The following is a 20,042-nucleotide window of genomic DNA, read 5'->3' on the forward strand; positions in this document are numbered from 1 at the left end:
GCTATTTGAAAGATAGCTGGTTATCTATACAAAAACACCTGGTTATCTATACAAACGAGAAAATAAAAACCCATGGCAAAAGGAAGACCATATGCAAAGCACAAAATACAGAAGACAAAGAGAAAAAAAAATGGTAACTCTGAGTATATAAAAAATTTTAAGCAGTTGACAAATAATGATAAAAATAACAAAGTTCAAAATCAAGCAATAGATTAACATCTAGAATTTATAAACAACTTTTGCAAATTAAATAAAAAATAATACAATACGGCAACCAATACAGGTATGTGTACAGTGTACATGTAATACCTTACATGAGTATTACAAGAAGACAAGAGTCTTCTCCAACACCACAGTTCAAAAGCATCAATTCGTCAGTGCTCAGCTTTCTTTATAGTCCAACTCTCACATCCATACATGACCACTGGAAAAACCACAGCCTGACTAGACAGACCTTTGTTGGCAAAGTAATGCCTCTGCTTTTGAATATGCTATCTAGGTTGGTCATAACTTTCCTGCCAAGGAGTAAGCGTCTTTTAACTTCAGGGCTGCAATCACCATCTGCAGTGATTTTGGAGCCCCAAAAAATAAAGTCTGACACTGTTTCCCCATCTATTTCCCATATATCGCTCACCATTTTTATTGCTGCTCGAGCTCAAGATAAATTAAGGCTGTGTGCATCTAAAAGATGCTATTCTGTGAGCATGCCAGCCACCAAGTGTATTGCTAACTGAAAAATGGCAGCCCAACCAACAATGAAAGGGTCTGAGATTAAAATTATCTCTTATTTGAAATAGTTTTAGGCATGCTACCTGATTTAATATAGCAAAAACTTGGCCCTTCTGAAAAGAAGAAAGCTTTAGTCATTCAGTCATATCCGACTCTTTGTGGCCCCATGGACTATAGCCCACCAGGTTCCTCTGTCCATGGGGATTCTCCAGGCAAGAATACTAGAGCGGGTTGCCATTTCCTTCTCCAGGGGATCTTCCCAACCCAGAGATCAAACCCAGGTCTCCTGCATTGCAGACAGATTCTTTGCCGTCTGAGCCACCAGGGAAGCCTTTCTGAATGTCGAAGAAAATACGTTAGCCTTTCTGAGGAAAACAGTAACACTTTGTATTAAAGATGAATATACTGATGTAATAACAGAATAATCAAGGTCATATGCAATTGGAAAACAAACCATAAACATCACTTCTCAGCATTTCTTCCTTACAGAATGTCAAACTTTAGAATTCAGAGGTTAATAATGATATTTAAGTATATCTCTTTCCGTATAAGAGCCCCATTGCATGACACAGACCTTGTGTAGTAACACATATTATACTTATCTTTGGGGAAGTTCTCAATTGGGAAATTCTCAATTTGGAGAACTAAAGTGATAGTTTTAAAAAATGCTCATATAAATTTATAAAATCAGAAGAAAACACAGTAAACTCCATTACTACAGAGATGATGAAAATCCAGAGCATACAAGATATTTGCTCTAAGTTATTAAGCTTATAAACAACAAAAGTACAGCTTAGATCACAGGCACCCCAATGCTCAGACCTGCAACCATCCACTACTATTTGCTACTGCTTCTCAGAAAAGAGGGAAAAGTGTCATTATTTCTGATAATGAGAGGAATATTAAAAATGAAAATTGTTACACCTCTGACCTAAAGGATAACAAAGCTAATAATTTAAAAAATGATTCTGTCTAAATACATTTTGTGTGAATTTGAAAGTTTGTTTTCGTTTACCCAATAATACTTTCAACTGGAATGGTGTGTAACAACTTTCAAAGTGCATATTAGTGATTTCATTTGATCTTACATAAATAACGAAATATGCTACAGGATAGAATTATCATTTCCATTTTCTTATTGAAGAAATTGGAGCTGAAAGAAGTTACACGTATTTTTCAAGATCATAGAACTACAAAGTGGGGCTAAGGAGACAGGAATTTTTAAAATTTATTTATTTTTAATTGGAAGATAATTACTTTACAATATTGTGTTTGTTAATACCATACATCAACGTGCATCAGCCTTAAGTACACATACATCCCTTCCCTCTTGAACCTCCGTCTTGAATCACCCTCCCACGCCAAGCCACCCCTCTAGGTTGCACAGAGTCCCAGTTTGAGTTCCCTGAATCATACAGCAAATTCCCACTGACTATTTTACATATGGTGGTACATATGTTTCCATGCTACTCTTTCCGTGTGTCATACCCTCTCCTTCCCCCACTGTGTCCATAAGTCTGTTCTGTCTGCATCTCCACTGCTGCTTTGCAAATAGGTTCATCAATATCATCTCTCTAGATTCCATACATATGCATTAATATATGATATTTGCTTTTCTCTCTCTGACTTACTTCATTCTGCATAGTAGGCTTTAGGTTTATCCACCTCATCATAATGGACTCAAATGTGTTCCTTTTTATGGCTGAGTAACATTCCATTGTATATATATACCACAGATTATTTATCCACTCATCTGTTGATGGACATGGGGACAAGAATTTAAATATACCTATCCTCCAGTGCTCTTTCTTCTATGTATTCTACCACTTAAATGCCACAATGTACTTGATTAAAAAATATAAATTATGTGGTTGTGTAGTGGACGTACTTGGTATCTTAAATAAGACATGTATTATTTGTTATAAAATAAACCCACTCATCTAACAGAATGTGTTTTCAAAGGAATCTACCATTCCTTGTCAAAAAGATATAAATGTGACATCACGGATCTAAACTAAAACTACAGAAGTGTAGGATGAGACAAATATATGTTCTGAAGTGTTCTTATCACTGGCTCAGAGTCTATCTGCCCCCAAATATCTATCCTGCTGGCATGCAGGAGTGTCTAAAAAGTTTCATTATTTATCATAATATTAAATATGGCACCATAAGCACATACATGGTCCTTTTTATTATCTCCTATTAAAAGTAGGGAAAACCACTAGACCATTCAGGTATGACCTAAATCAATCCCTTATGATTATATAGTGGAAGTGAGAAATAGATTTAAGGGCCTAGATCTGATAGATAGAGTGCCTGATGAACTATGGATGAGGTTCGTGACATTGTACAGGAGACAGGGATCAAGACCATTCCCATAGAAAAGAAATGCAAAAAAGCAAAATGGCTGTCTGGGGGAGGCCTTACAAATAGCTGTGGAAAGAAGAGAAGCGAAAAGCAAAGGAGAAAAGGAAAGATATAAACATCTGAATTCAGAGTTCCAAAGAATAGCAAGAAGAGATAAGAAAGCCTTCTTCAGCGATCAACGCAAAGAAATAGAGGAAAACAACAGAATAGGAAAGACTAGGGATCTCTTCAAGAAAATCAGAGATACCAAAGGAACATTTCATGCAAAGATGAGCTCGATAAAGGACAGAAATGGTATGGACCTAACAGAAGCAGAGATATTAAGAAGAGATGGCAAGAATACACAGAAGAACTGTACAAAAAAGATCTTCACGACCCAGATAATCACGATGGTGTGATCACTGACCTAGAGCCAGACATCCTGGAATGTGAAGTCAAGTGGGCCTTAGAAAGCATCACTACAAACAAAGCTAGTGGAGGTGATGGAATTCCAGTTGAGCTATTTCAAATCCTGAAAGATGATGCTGTGAAAGTGCTGCACTCAATATGCCAGCAAATTTGGAAAACTCAGCAGTGGCCACAGGACTCGAAGAGGTCAGTTTTCATTCCAATCCCAAAGAGTGCTCAATCTACCGCACAATTGCACTCATCTCACACGCTAGTAAAGTAATGCTCAAAATTCTCCAAGCCAGGCTTCAGCAGTATGTGAACCATGAACTTCCTGATGTTCAAGCTGGTTTCAGAAAAGGCAGAGGAACCAGAGATCAAATTGCCAACATCCGCTGGATCATTGAAAAAGCAAGAATGTTGCAGAAAAACATCTATTTCTGCTTTAATGACTATGCCAAAGCCTTTGACTGTGTGGATCACAAGAAACTGTGGGAAATTCTGAAAGAGATGGGAATACCAGAACACCTGATCTGCCTTTGAGAAACTTGTATGCAGGTCAGGAAGCAGCAGTTAGAACTGGACATGGAACAACAGACTGGTTCCAAATAGGAAAAGGAGTTCGTCAAGGCTGTATATTGTCATCCTATTTATTTAACTTATACGCAGAGTACATCATGAGAAACGCTGGACTGGAAGAAACACAAGCTGGAATCAAGATTGCCGGGAGAAATATCACCTCAGATATGCAGATGACACCACCCTTATTGGCAGAAAGTGAAGAGGAACTCAAAAGCCTCTTGATGAAAGTGAAAGTGGAGAGTGAAAAAGTTGGCTTAAAGCTCAACGTTCAGAAAATGAAGATCATGGCATCCGGTCCCACCACTTCATGGGAAATAGATGGGGAAACAGTGGAAACAATGTCAGACTTTATTTTTCTGGGCTCCAAAATCACTACAGATGGTGACTGCAGCCATGAAATTAAAGGACTCTTACTCTTTGGAAGGAAAGTTATGACCAACCTAGACAGCATATTCAAAAGCAGAGACATTACTTTGCCAAGAAAGGTTCGTCTAGTCAAGGCTATGGTTTTTCCTGTGGTCATGTATGGATGTGAGAGTTGGACTGTGAAAAAAGCTGAGCACCGAAGAATTGATGCTTTTGAACTGTGGTGTTGGAGAAGATTCTTGAGAGTCCCTTGGACTGCAAGGAGATCCAACCAGTCCACTCTGAAGGAGATCAGCCCTGGGATTTCTTTGGAAGGAATGATGCTAAAGCTGAAACTCCAGTACTTTGGCCACCTCATGTGAAGTGTTGACTCATTGGAAAAGACTGATGCTGGGAGGGATTGGGGGCAGGAGGAGAAGGGGATGACAGAGGATGAGATGGCTGGATGGCATCACTGACTCGATGGACGTGAGTCTCAGTGAACTCCTGGAGTTGGTGATGGACAGGGAGGCCTGGCGTGCTGCGATTCATGGGGTCGCAAAGAGTCGGACACGACAGAGCGACTGATCTGATCTGATCTGATTAACCCTATCTCGATGTTTTAAACACATAACAAACTAAAACTCAGAGAAGTGGAGTTTAATCCTACCAAATTCACATAACTGAGAACAAAGTTCATCAAGCCTGGCTCCAAAACCCATTCTCTTTTGGTATCATCACATTGTCTCTAATCATTTGTCTCACTTTTTTTAGATTAAAAAGTTTTTCAAGAAAATCCTTGTGAAAAGCCAACTAACAGGCTTGAAAAGTGTTACATTCAGAATAAAAATTTTAGGTTATATTTAGTTATTAGTCCGAGATTAGAAACATGACTGAATCTGCTTGATTTTTTTTACTTTATCTGAGTCATCCCTTCTGCAAAATAACGACCACAGAAGCTGAACAATTATGTCAATAACATAACCACTGACTCCCTCAATGTTTTTTGTGGGAGCAAAAATTTTCTTCAGCATAAATTTGATTAAACAACAAAAATTAATTTACTGTTGTTGCTACATAATTCATTTAACACCTGTCATAAGGATAGTGGAGTTAGCATTGCCTCTGTGGTGGTGGTGATTTAGTTTCTAAGCCATGTCCAATTCTTTGTGACCCCATGGATCATAGCCCACCAGGCTCTTCTGTCCATGGAATAAGAATATTGGAGTGGGTTGCCATTTGCTTCTCCATGGGATCTTCCCCACGCAGGGATCACACCCACAGAACTGCATCTTCTACAGTGCAGGCAAATTCTTTCACAGCTGAGCCATCAGGGAAGCTCAGCATTGCCTCTTCTCACAGGAAAATTCCCTCACTGTTCAATTCAGTTTGACCTCTATCAAGAGTTAAAGAAAAACGTTAAAAGCCCCTTTCCCACTTAGGTGTCCAAGCCTGCTATGTTCTGTTCAGAGGGATCAGAACTGCAGGTTGTCCAAAGCCAATCAGTCAGATGCAAGTGAGGTAGCAGATGGAGGAGACCCAAACTTTAGGCTAGTTCATCCTCTGAATCTCTTACCTTTGCTGAGATAGTTCTCACATTCCTCTCTCCTAAAACTCATCTTTTAAAATTCTGTTTTCTGTCTCTTCTTTTAGCCCCTCTTGGCATCCCAAGAATGAAAAACTGTCCCTAAAAGAATGTATCTGAGAAGGGAATTTTAGGCTAGCCTTTGGTTTGGCAGAGTGTTTGAATCTTTGTTTCTTCTTCAGTGTGGGACAGGGTCAGGGAAATGGCATCCAGTGCACAAACAGAACAATTAGATAACACTTTGAGATATAATTGTGCCTCCTATCTCTCTGCTGCTGCTGCTGCTAAGTCACTTCAGTCGTGTCCGACTCTGTGCAACCCCATAGACGGCAGCCCACCAGGCTCCCCCGTCCCTGGGATTCTCCAGGCAAGAACACTGGAGTGGGTTGCCATTTCCTTCTCCAATGCATGAAAGTGAAAAGTGAAAGTGAAGTCGCTCAGTCGTGTCCGACCCTCAGCGACCCCATGGACTGTAGCCTACCAGGCTCCTCCATCCATGGGATTTTCCAGCCAAGAGTACTGGAGTGGGGTGCCATTGCCTTCTCCTATCTCTCAACTGCTGAAATGGCATGTTTTGCTTACACAAAGACTGGTAAAAATAGAATTGCCATTTTTGATTGATATAGGAAGTTACTATTGTTATTTTCCAAAAGATATAGAAAAACCATTAGTTAATAATAATTGGAAATTTTATTTTACAAATTTTATTTTAAATAATCACATATTTGAGGGAGAAAGGATACATGAATATGTATGGCTGAATACGTATATGTATATGTATTTGCTGTTCATCTGAAACTACTGCAACATTGTTAATCAGCTATCAGATCAGATCAGTCGCTCAGTCATGTCCGACTCTTTTCGACCCCATGAATCGCAGCATGCCAGGCCTCCCTGTCATCACCAACTCCCGGAGTTCACTCAAACTCACATCCATCGAGTCAGTGATGCCATCCAGCCATCTCATCCTCTGTCGTCCCCTTCTCCTCCTGCCCCCAATCCCTCCCAGCATCAGAGTCTTTTCTAGTGAGTCAACTCTTCGCATGAGGTGGCCAATACTCCAATACAAAATAAAAAGTTTAAAGACTGAAAAAATTAATCATCACATATTAAGTGTAAAAATCTTTGATTTTTATTATAAAGATTTATACAATAGAATATTTACAATTGAGGAGAGGTATTAAAAAATATGAAGGTTGCAAGGACTAAGAAAAAAACCAAAGATAGATTTTTAATTAGGCATTCATCAGGCTACATAATTATTACAACTTCAGAAAAGCTTGTGTTAGCCTTAAGAAACAAATGTTATGTCTGTACATATGTCATACGTCCATTCTTTTAAAGTTTTTTTTTTTTTTTTAAGAGAGCTAAAATACTAGCTAATACACTTCTCTACATTTCACATTTGTTCCTTATTGAGGTCCAACTCCCGTATCTGTACACCACTACCAGAAAAACCATAGCCTTGACTATACTGCTGAGCAACTGATTCTGCTCATATTATTATATTAAGGATTGGGAAAACATTTTAAAAAGTATTCTGTGAAGGTGAACCATGCCTCTGTCTTTCAAGAGAACTAAGCAATGAAAAGGCTGACAAGAAACAATTTAAGAGAATCAAATACTGTAAGAGGTAGGTCTGTGAGTAAGTGAAAGTCACTTAGGCATGTCCGGCTCTTTGCGACCCCATGGACTATAGTCCATGGATTCTCCAGGCCAGAATACTGGAGTGGGTATCCTTTCCCATCTCCAGGGGATATTCCCAACCGAGGGATCGAACCTAGGTCTCCCGCATTGCGGGTGGATTCTTTACCATCTGAGTCACAAGGGAAGCCCAAGAATGACTGGAGAGGGTAGCCTATCCCTTCTCCAATGGATCTTCCCGACCCGGAATCGAACCGGGGTCTCCTGCATTGCAGGTGGATTCTTTACCAACTGAGCTATAAGGGAAACCATAAGAGGTGGGTCTAGATAAGGTTTAAATCTAGGAAAGAAGAGGAGACAACCTGTGAATTATATAGTATACATATAAAGGTGAATTTTATAACATTTGGATTAGGAGAAATGAGGGTTGGCATTTAGAAGTAGGAAAGCAGTGGCATTTTAAAAAATGTGATCATTGACCCCTCTTTTCTTGAACAGATCAAATGAGTAGGGAAACAATGCTTGAACTGTTTAGTCACAACAGAAGTGAAATGAACCTCTCCTTACATGAAGATTTAATTGTAACTAATTTACAGCCCCTAGTCTAGGAAAAAAGAGTAAGTCGAACACTCTGCCAATTATCCCCAAGATTAAACCTTTGCTTTAGCCCTAGACAAAGACAGGGGTACATATTAGTTACTTCTTCCAAAACTACCCAAAAGACAGAACAGGTAGCTTATTACCTTGAAATAAACTATATTGTCTAAATAAACTATGTATATGCTCTCAGTAAGTGATAAATTAAGGTATTTTTGAAGGAACTCAGAATTCAGAGTTTGGCAAGGTCTAAAGAGGAAATCTCTTTTCTCTCTCTTTCTTTTTCCCTCTCTTTTCTCCTCTAAACAACTATACTGTAAATTGGTTATACTTTCTGAGGCTACAACAAGAGGTCTCTTTTTAGGATATGCAGCAAGATATTTATGTAGTCAGCTTGCTTTGTCTTTTTTACCTCCTACACATTAGGGCACCAAAACACCATCTGATTTGATGTCATGTAACAAGAGGTTACAGCCCAGTAAATGTTTTGTTTTTGTTCTATTTGACCTATTTTGTTAGGGTGGCATCAATTAATATTATTAGTTCAGTGGCCTGTATCTGTATTTATGTTTGGAAAAGCAAAAGGCAACAATAAGAGAGCTGGCCTAATTCTGCAATACCCCTCTTCCTGCACCATCTCCCAGACCCCCCCAATAAGCAATAAGTATGAAGCATGCTTAGAGGCTTAGGAAGACTAGATCTCAAAGGCTTCCATTTTGACTCCTGTGCTGTGCTTAGTCGCTCAGTCATGTCGACATTTTGCAACCACACGGACTGTTGCCCACCAGGCTCCTCTGTCCATGGGATTCTCCAGGCAAGGATACTGGAGTGGGTTGCCATGCCCTCCTCCAGGGGTCTACCCAACTCAGGGATCGAACCCAGATCTCCCACATTGCAGGCGAGTTCTTTACCATCTGAGCCACCAGGGAGTCCCACCAGGGAGACTCTTAGGAATTACTATTTTTTAAGTGCTGATGTAGAAAAAGATTATTTGGAATGTTGGTAAAGCATTGACTAGATGTTTATAATTCAACATAATTTCTGCCAACCTTTCAGAACTCCCTGTGGACTTTCTAAAAGGCTGTAAGACACAGTCTAATAATAGTGGAGTAAAATGATAACTTTGGAAAGGAGAAAAAATGATTGGGATAAGAAATCGAGGAAAAGAAGGAAAATAAAACAAGTAATACGGAAAGATACATTTAACGTATATTGTGTGGGATCAAGTAGTGCAACTAGAAAGAGTTATTTCAAAGAGTAATGTGCTCTTTACCTTGACAATTACCCTCGACCAATACCCACAAAGGCTTAAATAGAAGCCTGCCCAAGTACCTAGGAATCATAAGTTTCCCAAAAGCTTTGTCCCTTTAGAAACATAGACCTTAACAACCACTGCTGCTGCTGCTGCTGCTAAGTCGCTTCAGTTGTGTTCTACTCTGTGCGACCCCATAGATGGCAGTCCACCAGGCTTCCCCGTCCCTGGGATTCTCCAGGCAAGAACACTGGAGTGGGTTGCCATTTCCTTCTCCAACAACCACAGAGGCTGTATATTGTAACCCTGCTTATTTAACTTATATGCAGCGTACATCATGAGAAATGCTAGTCTGGATGAAGCACAAGCTGGAATCAAGATTGCTGGGAGAAATATCAATAACCTCAGATATGCAGATGACACCACCCTTATGGCAGAAAGCAAAGAACTAAAGAGCCTCTTGATGAAAGTGAAAGAAGAGAATGAAAAAGTTGGCTTAAAGGTCAACATTCAGAAAACTAAGATCATGGCATCCAGTTCCATCACTTCATGGCAAATAGATGGGGAAACAATGGAAACAGTGACAGACTTTATTTGGGGGGGCTCCAAAATCACTGCAGATGGTGACTGCAGCCTTGAAATTAAAAGATGCTTGCTCCTTGGAAGAAAAGTTATGACCAACCTAAACAGCATATTAAAAAGCAGAGACATTACTTTGCTGACAAAGGTCTGTCTAGTCAAAGCTATGGTTTTTCCAGTAGTCATGTACGGATGTGAGAGTTGGACTATAAAGAAATCTGAGGGCCGAAGAATTGACGCTTTTGAACTGTAGTGTTGGAGGAGACTGTTAAGAGTCCCTTGGACTGCAAGGAGATCCAACCAGTCCATCCTAAAGGAAATCAGTCCTGAATATTCATTGGAAGGACTGATGTTGAAGCTGAAACTCCAATACTTCGGCCACCTGATGCAAAGAGCTGACTCTTTTGAAAAGACCCTGATGCTGGGAAAGATTGAGGGCAGGAGGAGAATGGGACGACAGAGGATGAGATGGTTGGATGGCATCACCGACTCCATGGACATGAATTTGAGCAAGCTTTCGGAGTTGGTGATGAACAGGGAAGCCTGGTATGCATAGGGTCGCAGAGTAGGACACAACTGAATGACTGAACTGAACTGAACAACCATAGAAGAACTCTAAACCAGCTACCTAGTCAATGTAATCAACTTAGGACTGTCTTCAAAAATTATGAAATAACAGCTAAAAATCACTAGATAATTGCATAAAATTAGTAGCACGAAAGAGAAGGGCAAGAGGAATATAATAGACACAAAAGGAAATAGAGGTAACTGAAAACATAGTAGATAACTTCCAAAAATCTATAAATAATATCCTAAATAAATTGAGAAAATCTGGCATCTATAAAATGAAAGTATGTCATGATAAAGAAGTAGAGAACTAAAATATGATATAGAAATAAAAAAGTGAAAGTGAAATTCGCTCAGTCACATCTGACTTTTTGCAACCCCATGGCCTATTTAGTCCATGGAATTCTCCAGGCCAGAATACTGGAATGGGTAGCCTTTCCCTTCTCCAGGGGATCTTCCCAACCAAAAAAGTTAAAGGATGAATTAAAAAATAGTATGGACTACTTCTCACACCTCAAAAAGTCAGCCCTTTTTTATACGTATTGCTTTGACAAAGATTTTAAAAGAAGTTAAAATCCATTGTTGGCAAAGATGAAAGGAATTAGGTACTCTTAAAATCTACTTTTGAAATCAGATTTCCAAAGGATATCTATTATTAAGTAATTGCAGTTTTGCATTATTGAACTTTGCCATTTGATATTGGAATAAATTCTGAAATCAATGTAGTTATGTTATACATCATTTTAATGTGCATTTTTTGCTTTATACTTTTTGCTAATGAATTATTACTTGTTTATTTTATATATATTTTACATTATGGAAATGATGTTAGACAAAAAGCAAAATTGAGCCATTTTCTTATTTGAGTTCAAAATGGTCCATAAAGCAGCAGAGCCATTCTCAACATCAATAATGCAATTGGCCCTGGAACTGCTAATGCACATGCAGTGCAGTGAAGTTTTGCAAAGGAGACCAGAGCCTTGAAGATGAGGAACACAATGGATGGCCATTGGATGTTGACAATAACCAGTTGCAAGCCATCACTGAAGCTGTTCCTCTTACAACTAAATGAGAAGCTTCCAAAGAACTCAATGTCAACCATTCTACGGTCATTTGGCATTTGAAGCAAACTGGAAAGGTGAAAAAACTTGATAAGTGACTGCCTCATGAGCTGAAATCAAATAAAAAGAATAATCATTTTGAAGTGTCTTATCAACAAAGCATTTCTCAATGAGATTGTGGCCTGTGACGTAAAGTGGATCTTATACAACCAGGGACAACCAGCTCAGTGGTTGGACCAAGAAAACGCTCCAAAACACTTTCCAAAGCCAAACTTTCACCCCCCCAAAAGGTCACGATCACTCTTTGGTGGTCTGCTGCCGGTCCAACCCGCTACAGTTTTCTGAATCCCTGTGAAACCATTATATCAAAGAAGTATGCTCAGCAAATTGATGAGATGCACCAAAAACTGAAATGCCTGAAGCCAGCACGGTCAACAGAAAGTGCCAATTCTTCTCAGTGACAACACCCACCACACATCTCACAACCAATGCTTCAGAAGTTGAACGAATTGGGCTACGAAGCTTTACCTCATCTGCCATTTCGCCTGGCCTCTCGCCAACCGACTACCACTTCTTCAAGCATCTCAACAACGTTTGGCAGGAAAAATGCTTCCACAACGAGAAGGACACAGAAATTGCTTTCCAAGAGTTTGTTGAATCCTGAAGCCGGGATTTTTATGCTACAGGAATAAACAAACTTATTTCTCATTGGCAATATTGTATTGATTGTAATTGCTCCTATTTTGATTAATAAAGATATGCTTGAGCCTAAGGTGCTAAGTCGCTTCAGTCGTGTCTGACTCTATGCAACCCCATAGACGGCAGCCCACTAGGCTGCCCTGTCCCTGGGATTCTCCAGGCAAGAACACTGGAGCGGGTTGCCATTTCTTTCTCCAATTCGTGAAAGTGAAAAGTGAAAAGTGAAAGTGAAGTCGCTCAGTTGTGTCCGACTCTTGGAGACCCCATGGACTGCAGCCCACCAGGCTTTTCTGTCTGTGGGATTTTCCAGGCAAGAGTACTGGAGTGGGGTGCCATTGCCTTCTAGTTACAATGATTTAAAATTCAGAGTCTGAAATGCAATTACTTTTGCACCAACCAAAATAATAACAATATGTGTCTAAAACCATTTAATAGTCACACTCTTAAACTAATATATATAGGATGGATAAACAAGGTCCTACTATGTAGCACAGGGAACTATACTCAATATCCTGTAATAAACCAAAATGAAAAAGAATATTGTAAATGTACATATAGCCCAACCACTTTGCTGTACACCAGAAACCAACACACCACTGTAAATTAACTATACTCCAATACAATTTACAAAAAAAAGAGTAATTGGGGGCCACCTTGGAGGCTGTCTACCACAGGCCAAACTAACTTTTCCCTTTGGTTGTTTTCTGTACTTTGTTATCATTATTCTGCTTTTCCCCTGGGTAGATATTTTTAGAATTTTTCATTACATTAGAGAGTAAGATTTTCCACCAGTAAAAAAAAAATGGTGTACTCTTTAGATATTCAACTAACAATTCCATTTCCAGGATATTAAACTGAGGAAATGAACATGGACATATGTAAAGAAATATATATGAATATGTTCATCATAATACTGTTGATATAAGCAAAACACTGGAAATAATATAAATGTCCAAAAATATGATTTTATTTAAATATATTATGATGAACATTTATAAAGGAAAATTGTAAATCTGTTTTAAAGTGTGACATAGATTTTAATTTATTGATATAAAAACAATCATCATTCTTAGGTGAAATAACATGTTACAAATACTATTAAGGGCAAAATTCCATTCTTTCACTTACATATTTTAATTTCTAAGAATGTACATATAGAAAAAAGGGATTAGAAAAATATAAAGCAAAATGTTACTTTGGTCTCTTGCTAGTGAAGCTATAGGTGTATTTTTTTAAGCACATTATATTAAGCATGGTTTAAAAATATAAAGAGATAGTAGGATATAGCCAGTGGTTTAAGTTGGGGAAAGATGGCCAATAGGGGCAGGAGGTCAAAATGGAACCCCAGCAAACTCTAACATGTAAAGAAAAGCAGAAATCATCAAAACAACAGAAGCAGAACTAGTAACACTTACGTAGACGGAGAAAGAAAATTTGAAGATAATGCTTCTAGACATAAAAGGAGGTCAATTTCATAAGTTTCAACGGTGTCAAAATGTATACAGTTGGCTTAACAATAGGATCACCATTAACATTCTCTGTCCCCAGTACCCATGGGATGGTGAGAAGAGAGGAGACCTCCGGAACGAACTGTTCCTTCAAGAAGATCAAGTGAGAATAGGAAGTGAAAGAGTGGCTAATAACTTTAATAGAGGCGGAGAGGAAGTGTAATGTTTTCCTCAAGTTGGGAAAGTGCATCACGGAATCGCTGTGAAACTCATGAGAAAATGCCAAGTAGGCTATTTTGAAAGATGGGAAATATCATATAATTGCAGGAAGTTACAGTTTTACCACTTCTATGGAGATTTAAAAGCCAATGTTCTTGAATGTGTCCTTTTAAAGTCCATTCCAAAAAAATGGACCAGAGGACTAACAAGAATTATGCTAATAGACTAGAACCAGTAAGAGCCTGTCCCTATTGCTTCACTCCATTGTAGGAAGGTTAAAGGTTCAGAATCTATGTGGGTAAATCACCCTTAGTACACTTGTCCCTCCAGCCTGGAGAATCTGTGGGTACATATGGGCTGGAAGGCTGTTGCTTTGCTCTCTCAGGTTAGTGTCTGTTCAATACTTATAAAAAAAGCAGCCATGGTGGCAAGGGTGAAGACTACATATAGACTCAATTACATAGATTTTCCTTCACAGAGGGCCACCAGACCAGACTCTTGCTCCTAAAAAAGGCCCACCAAATCTGTTAGCAGAATTGCTATTCATTCAGCTGTTGGAAATGGGACAGATTACAAAATCCAATCAGTTACTTGGTGACTGGCTGACTAGTTAGGGCACTTTTAAATGAAGAAGGTTGTCCTTCTCTCCTCCAAGGGATCTTCTTAACCCAGAGATGGAACCCATGTTTCCTGCGTTGGCAGGCAGATTCTTTACCGCTGAAACACCGAGGAATGTTAGTAAATTCCTACTTAATTCTCCTGAAATTATATCTTTGTGAAGCTTACAATGGAGCTTTAACCATTTATGGTGTAATTCAGTTTATCTCTCCCATGCCATTTCCTGAGAATAAAACATATGACAAGAAAGCATTTTTGACCAGTGAATGTGCTTAAACTTTAGAGAACAAACTAAGTGGCAACTAAAACGTACTAAATACCTTGATATGACTATATTCTTTTAGAGAAAACTCAACATCCTGCCTTGAATCGAGGCACGAAAACATAAAGAACAGGACACACGAAGATAAATTAAAAAGAATCCCTGCAATGATCTTAGAAGAGTGGCACTCAGTGCCAAAAACTGTCAGTAAAAAACGATCTGAGAACTACAATATTTAATAGTCCTTTTGACTTCAAGGTTAAAAAAAATGACATCTGCTATGCAAACGCGCAGTCATCTCCTAACAATTCGTTTGTCAATGTTGAGATAAGCAAAGCAAGATTAAAGTCCAGAAATTGCAGAAGGGAGGTAGGCTGCAGCAGGGGGTGCCGGGTGGGGTCAGGCGCTTGTACAAATGGAAGGCAGAGTGGGTTGCCTTTCCTCCCTACTTTTATACTGCAGTGTGCTCATCCTTGTCATCTGACTGAGAACTTCAACTGTTAGGGGCAATTGGTAGGTATGTGTCCTAACTCCTTCATTGATGTTTAGTATCACTCTTGTTTTAGAATCTGTCCCGTAGGCAACACGACTCCCAGTTGACCCTGCCCCACCATTACAACGCCCGCTAGATACACTGCTGATGGAAGCATTTACTGGAAACTTTCTGGGAGGCTGCAGCCCCAGAAAAGAAAACCCGTCCAACAGGGCTCGTAGTTCAGTTGGCACCGCTAAGCAAAGAAGACAAGACGCTATTGATTACTCACAGTTAGCCTCCAAGACGGGAAGCACTAGGGCGAGGCATGCCAGCAGCGTCCCCGTGCGCCCACCTAGGACCCTCATGGCGAAACGCGCGGAGGCTCGGGCAGAAGCGGCGGCGCGTCGCGGCGGGGACCCCTGCGCCCGGCGCGCGGCGGAGCTACCACCCGGGCGCCGCTAGTTAAGGACTGCGGCGCGGGGGCGCCTGCGAGCCAGCGCGCCAGCGGCGCAGCGGAGCCGGGGGCGGAGGGGACCGCCCGCTCCCAGCCCCCCGGCAGGCGGGGAAGTGATAACAGGGACATTTCCTGGAAGCTTTTCGTTTCAGAGCTGGGGGCAGGGCTCAGGGAGAGAACTGGAGGCCTGGTAAACACTGTCGAGACATTCTTCATGGCCCTTTCCAGACTCCAGCGCTTTGTTCCAGTCTCCGGAAAATGAAGTTTGCCAAGAAGGGGAAGCAAAAGCGTTTAAAACGACCATCTCCAGCACCTCCAGCGAGCTGGAGTGGAAGACTGAGTGGCCCAGAAAACTGAGGACTCAGAGATGAGGGTTCAGTCAGTTCAGTTCAGTCGCCCATCGTGTCTGACTCTTAAAGATCGGAGTATACAGGCTTAAAACTTAAAAGGAAAAAATCTGATGTTGGCGATGAAGATGTTAACCAAAATCTGGAAGCGAATGAGAACTCTAAGTTGGCTACGGAGAACAGAGCTAATGGAAGCTAAAGTGATAGTTTTGATCATCTACGTTTTAATTTTGTTCTTGCATTTATAGTGTAAAGAAAGTATAGCCAAAAAAAAATGTTCTGGGGAGAAAAGAATGTATCGGATTCTATCCTATTTTATCATATTCTATCATATCTATCATATCGTATATTCTATCATATATCATTCTATCGGTTTTTGCATATTACCTCTGCTTTTTGTGTTTAGGTATGCACATTTGAAACATGTTATTAATATTTAAGACTGCGTTTAGAGCTGAACCGCCTAGATTAGAGTGGCCATGCTCTGTGGTTTACTAGTTGTATTATCTGTAAAATGGAGATAATAGTAAGTTTTTACAGTTTTGAGGAAAGAATTTAGAGAGAGAACACGTGAGGCAATTAGTGTGTTAAAAGGTAGGACGTACTTAAGGCACACTTCCTAGTATCACTTCCAGTATTTCAGCCTAGTGAATATATCAGCTGATTTTCTATGTGTGTCAAAGTCAATAGGCTGATGCTCTCTCAAGGGTGTTTCCCAGCTCTAGCTTTCTGTGGTTCTGTGATCCAGCTGGATGGAAGTTTAAATGCGTCACTATTTCTGAAAATGTGCAAAGGAGTTGTTGACCATATCCATATTCTTCCCTCTTTTAACTTCCTTCTTGCTGTGTCTGAATCTACCATGTCAGTCTATTCAGATTTATTCCAAACCCAGGCGATTTAATTAAAAATATGTCTAATCTCTGTAGAATTGTTTGGTGTGCTAAGCAATCAGAACATAAAACAAAATGACCTCTAAGTATTATATTTAATTACTGAATATTTAAATGCATTTAAGCCACAGCATTGCCTCATTCGTGAGGAAGAATTAAGAGTAGAATATCAGCTTTGAGATATCAATATTTCAGAAGGGAAGACTTCAAATATCATGAATCAACAGCGATCATAACAAAACATCACCCATATAGACATTAAAAAATATAGAGTATGAAGAAAGAAATGTTAGCGAAATGCAAGGGACCTAAAAAAAATCTTGATCTTTGAAAAAGTTCAACCGAATATGAAACTTTTAAGTCATTTTAAGACCACAAATGTACATCACAGTCCTAGGATTGGTTGTCAATGGTGAAAAATTGTGTGTCCTACCTACACTGTAATGTTGAATTTTGAAAAATTATACCCTGAAATGCTTTAAAATTTAATAATACATCTTTGGAGACATTTTTCAGGTTTTTAATTTATTGCATGAATTCACTCTGTGAGGATGATTTCACCTTTAGCTCAATATTGATTAGCATTTGGTCAATTTCACTTACTCAAAATTTGTTTTCAGTACACTTCTAAATTTGTAATTAAATCTTATCCAAAATTTGACTGGCAAACTAATCCCTTTTCCTGGTTCTAATCCCATTCCCTCACCCAGTTTTACATTTCTCCATATAATCTTCTACTAATGTATTTTCCCACTTATTATATCTATTATCTACATCCTCCTTACTCTCTACCATGTCTACTAAAAGTTGGTACTGGTCATCTGCCTCTACAAAGATTAAGTCATTAGCCACTGAAGCTGCTGACCTTCAACACACCCTGAACAGAGTTCAAGGTGGAGATCAGGAATGAGGCACTCTGTGCTCTGGGAAAAATGGACAGAATGGGCCTTCAGAAAGTTACATATTTTCAGATTTTATGATGCCAAATTCTTGCATCTTCTCATATCTAGAAAACCACTAAAACTGTTAACAGTGATAGATGCTCCGTGTCACTAGCAGTAAGCCTCTGCCAAAATTTGCGCTTGCTTGCATATACCCTCCCTTGACAAAAATCGTACAATACTGACCTTTCTGCTACCTCTTTAGAAGACTTTATTAGCATTATTTGAGATGTTCTCTCCCCAACTGTAGTCCTCATTTTCCCCCCAATAAAAATCTAACTTGCAGCTCTCATGTTGTGCATTTTTTTTAGTCCACAACCACTAGAATGTAAAATACAACCACAAGGGCAGGAATTTTTAAATGTTTTGTTTACAACTATTTTCCTAGTGCCTAGAACAGTGACTGGTACATAAATATTCACCTAAATTCAATTTAACAGTATAAGTCTGGTAACATTTATGCCCAAATATATCTATCTATGTATCTATCTATGTATATTTCACATTTATACCTGGGTATTATGTGAAGTTAAATTAACCAGACAGAGAAAGACAAATGCTGGATGTAATCACTTACGTGTACAATTTTTAAAAAGTTAAATTCATTGAAATAGAGAGTCAAATGGTGGTTTCAGGGGCTGAGAGGTGGGGAAATGAAGAGAGGCTGATAAAGGGTATAAACTTTCAGTTATAGGATGAATACATTTTGAGGATCTAACTTACAGCATGGTGACTAAAGGTAATTGTACTGTATTGTATATTTGAAATTTGCTAAGACCGTAGCAAAGTCTTACCCCTCCCCCAAAAGAAAGAAGAAAGAAAAAAAAAGAAGGAATGTGAGGCTGTGGATGTGTTCATTAACTTGATTGTGGAAATCACTTCACAATGTATACATACATCAAATCATCAGATTGTACACATCACATATATTACAGTTTTATTTGTTAATTTTATCTCAATAAAACTGGAGAGAAAAGAAACCAGGTAACATTTAGGATGCAAATTCAACAATGTCTGGAAAATGAAGCAAGAGTCTTAATTAGAATGATGACAGCAAGACTGTTTTTTCACTCAGAACAAATAGGTTTGTACTGTGGCAAAACAGCCACAAAATTACAGTGGCTTAAAATAAGTGTTTATTTCTTGGTTACAGGCAGTCTACTACAGGACTTTGTAGGCAGCTGTCTTCCGTGTGTTGCCTCATCATTTCATGCTATTTTTATGTTGTAGTACTTCAGAGGTAAAGTAGGCTTCCATAGTTAGCATTGCATAAGAAGATAGAAATGAAGAATTGTGGACCAGCTCTTAAATGCCTTCACCAAAAAGTAATACAGCCTCCACACTCATATTTCACCAAACAAAGGAGGTCTTATGTCTTCAAGACAGTGGGAGTATCTATCTCATGTGCTTGTAAAAGTAAAACAGAACTAAAAATAGTGAGCAGCACATGTCCATCAAACCATTTAATATAATGAAAAACTATCAGTCAGCTAGTTAACTAACTGACCAACTGTATATTGGTATCAGAAATGTTTGGTAATGTACCACTACCAGAATTAGCCTGACATGAAGTAGAGCAGGGGTTAAGCATAGTTCCAGAAATGCTCAAGGACAGTAAGTATAGTACAGCTCTCCAGGTACAGAAGTCTAATAGTTATTAGATTCTCCAAGAGAACATATTTTTTAAGAAAAAGTAAAGGAACAAAGTCAGATTTTAAGGAATATAAATAGGAAGCTGATACAGGAATAATCAGTGAAATCAGAAGATAACCAAAATAGTATATAATTGTGGAAACCAAGGAAGGTAAGAATTTTAGAAGTGCTAATCATATTAATTGTAGTTACAGAGGCGTTATAGTATCTGAAAGGGCACTCTGGGCAGAGGCAGTCTAGCACTGAGGAGGAATGGCTGGTTCAGTTAGGAAAGCCAGTAGAGGTCATACACTCTGGACAAACTGGAAAGAAAACTGAAGTTATTAAAATAGGACAATGTG

The 20,042-nt window shown here is 39.1% G+C and overlaps 1 protein-coding gene across 1 annotated transcript in view; it reads right to left on the reverse strand.

Annotated features, from left to right (window-relative positions):
• Nucleotides 1-15,927, reverse strand: part of PROS1 (protein S) — a 64,402-nt gene extending 48,475 nt beyond the window's left edge. The window contains exon 1 of the mRNA XM_005892971.2: nucleotides 15,706-15,927. Within this exon, the coding sequence (XP_005893033.1) occupies nucleotides 15,706-15,781 (76 nt within the window). The 5' untranslated portion in view covers nucleotides 15,782-15,927. The remainder of the gene's footprint in view (nucleotides 1-15,705) is intronic.
• Between the last annotated feature and the right edge of the window lie 4,115 nt (nucleotides 15,928-20,042).

This window comes from Bos mutus, chromosome 1 (genome assembly GCF_027580195.1).
Source record: "Bos mutus isolate GX-2022 chromosome 1, NWIPB_WYAK_1.1, whole genome shotgun sequence".
NCBI lineage: Eukaryota > Metazoa > Chordata > Mammalia > Artiodactyla > Bovidae > Bos > Bos mutus.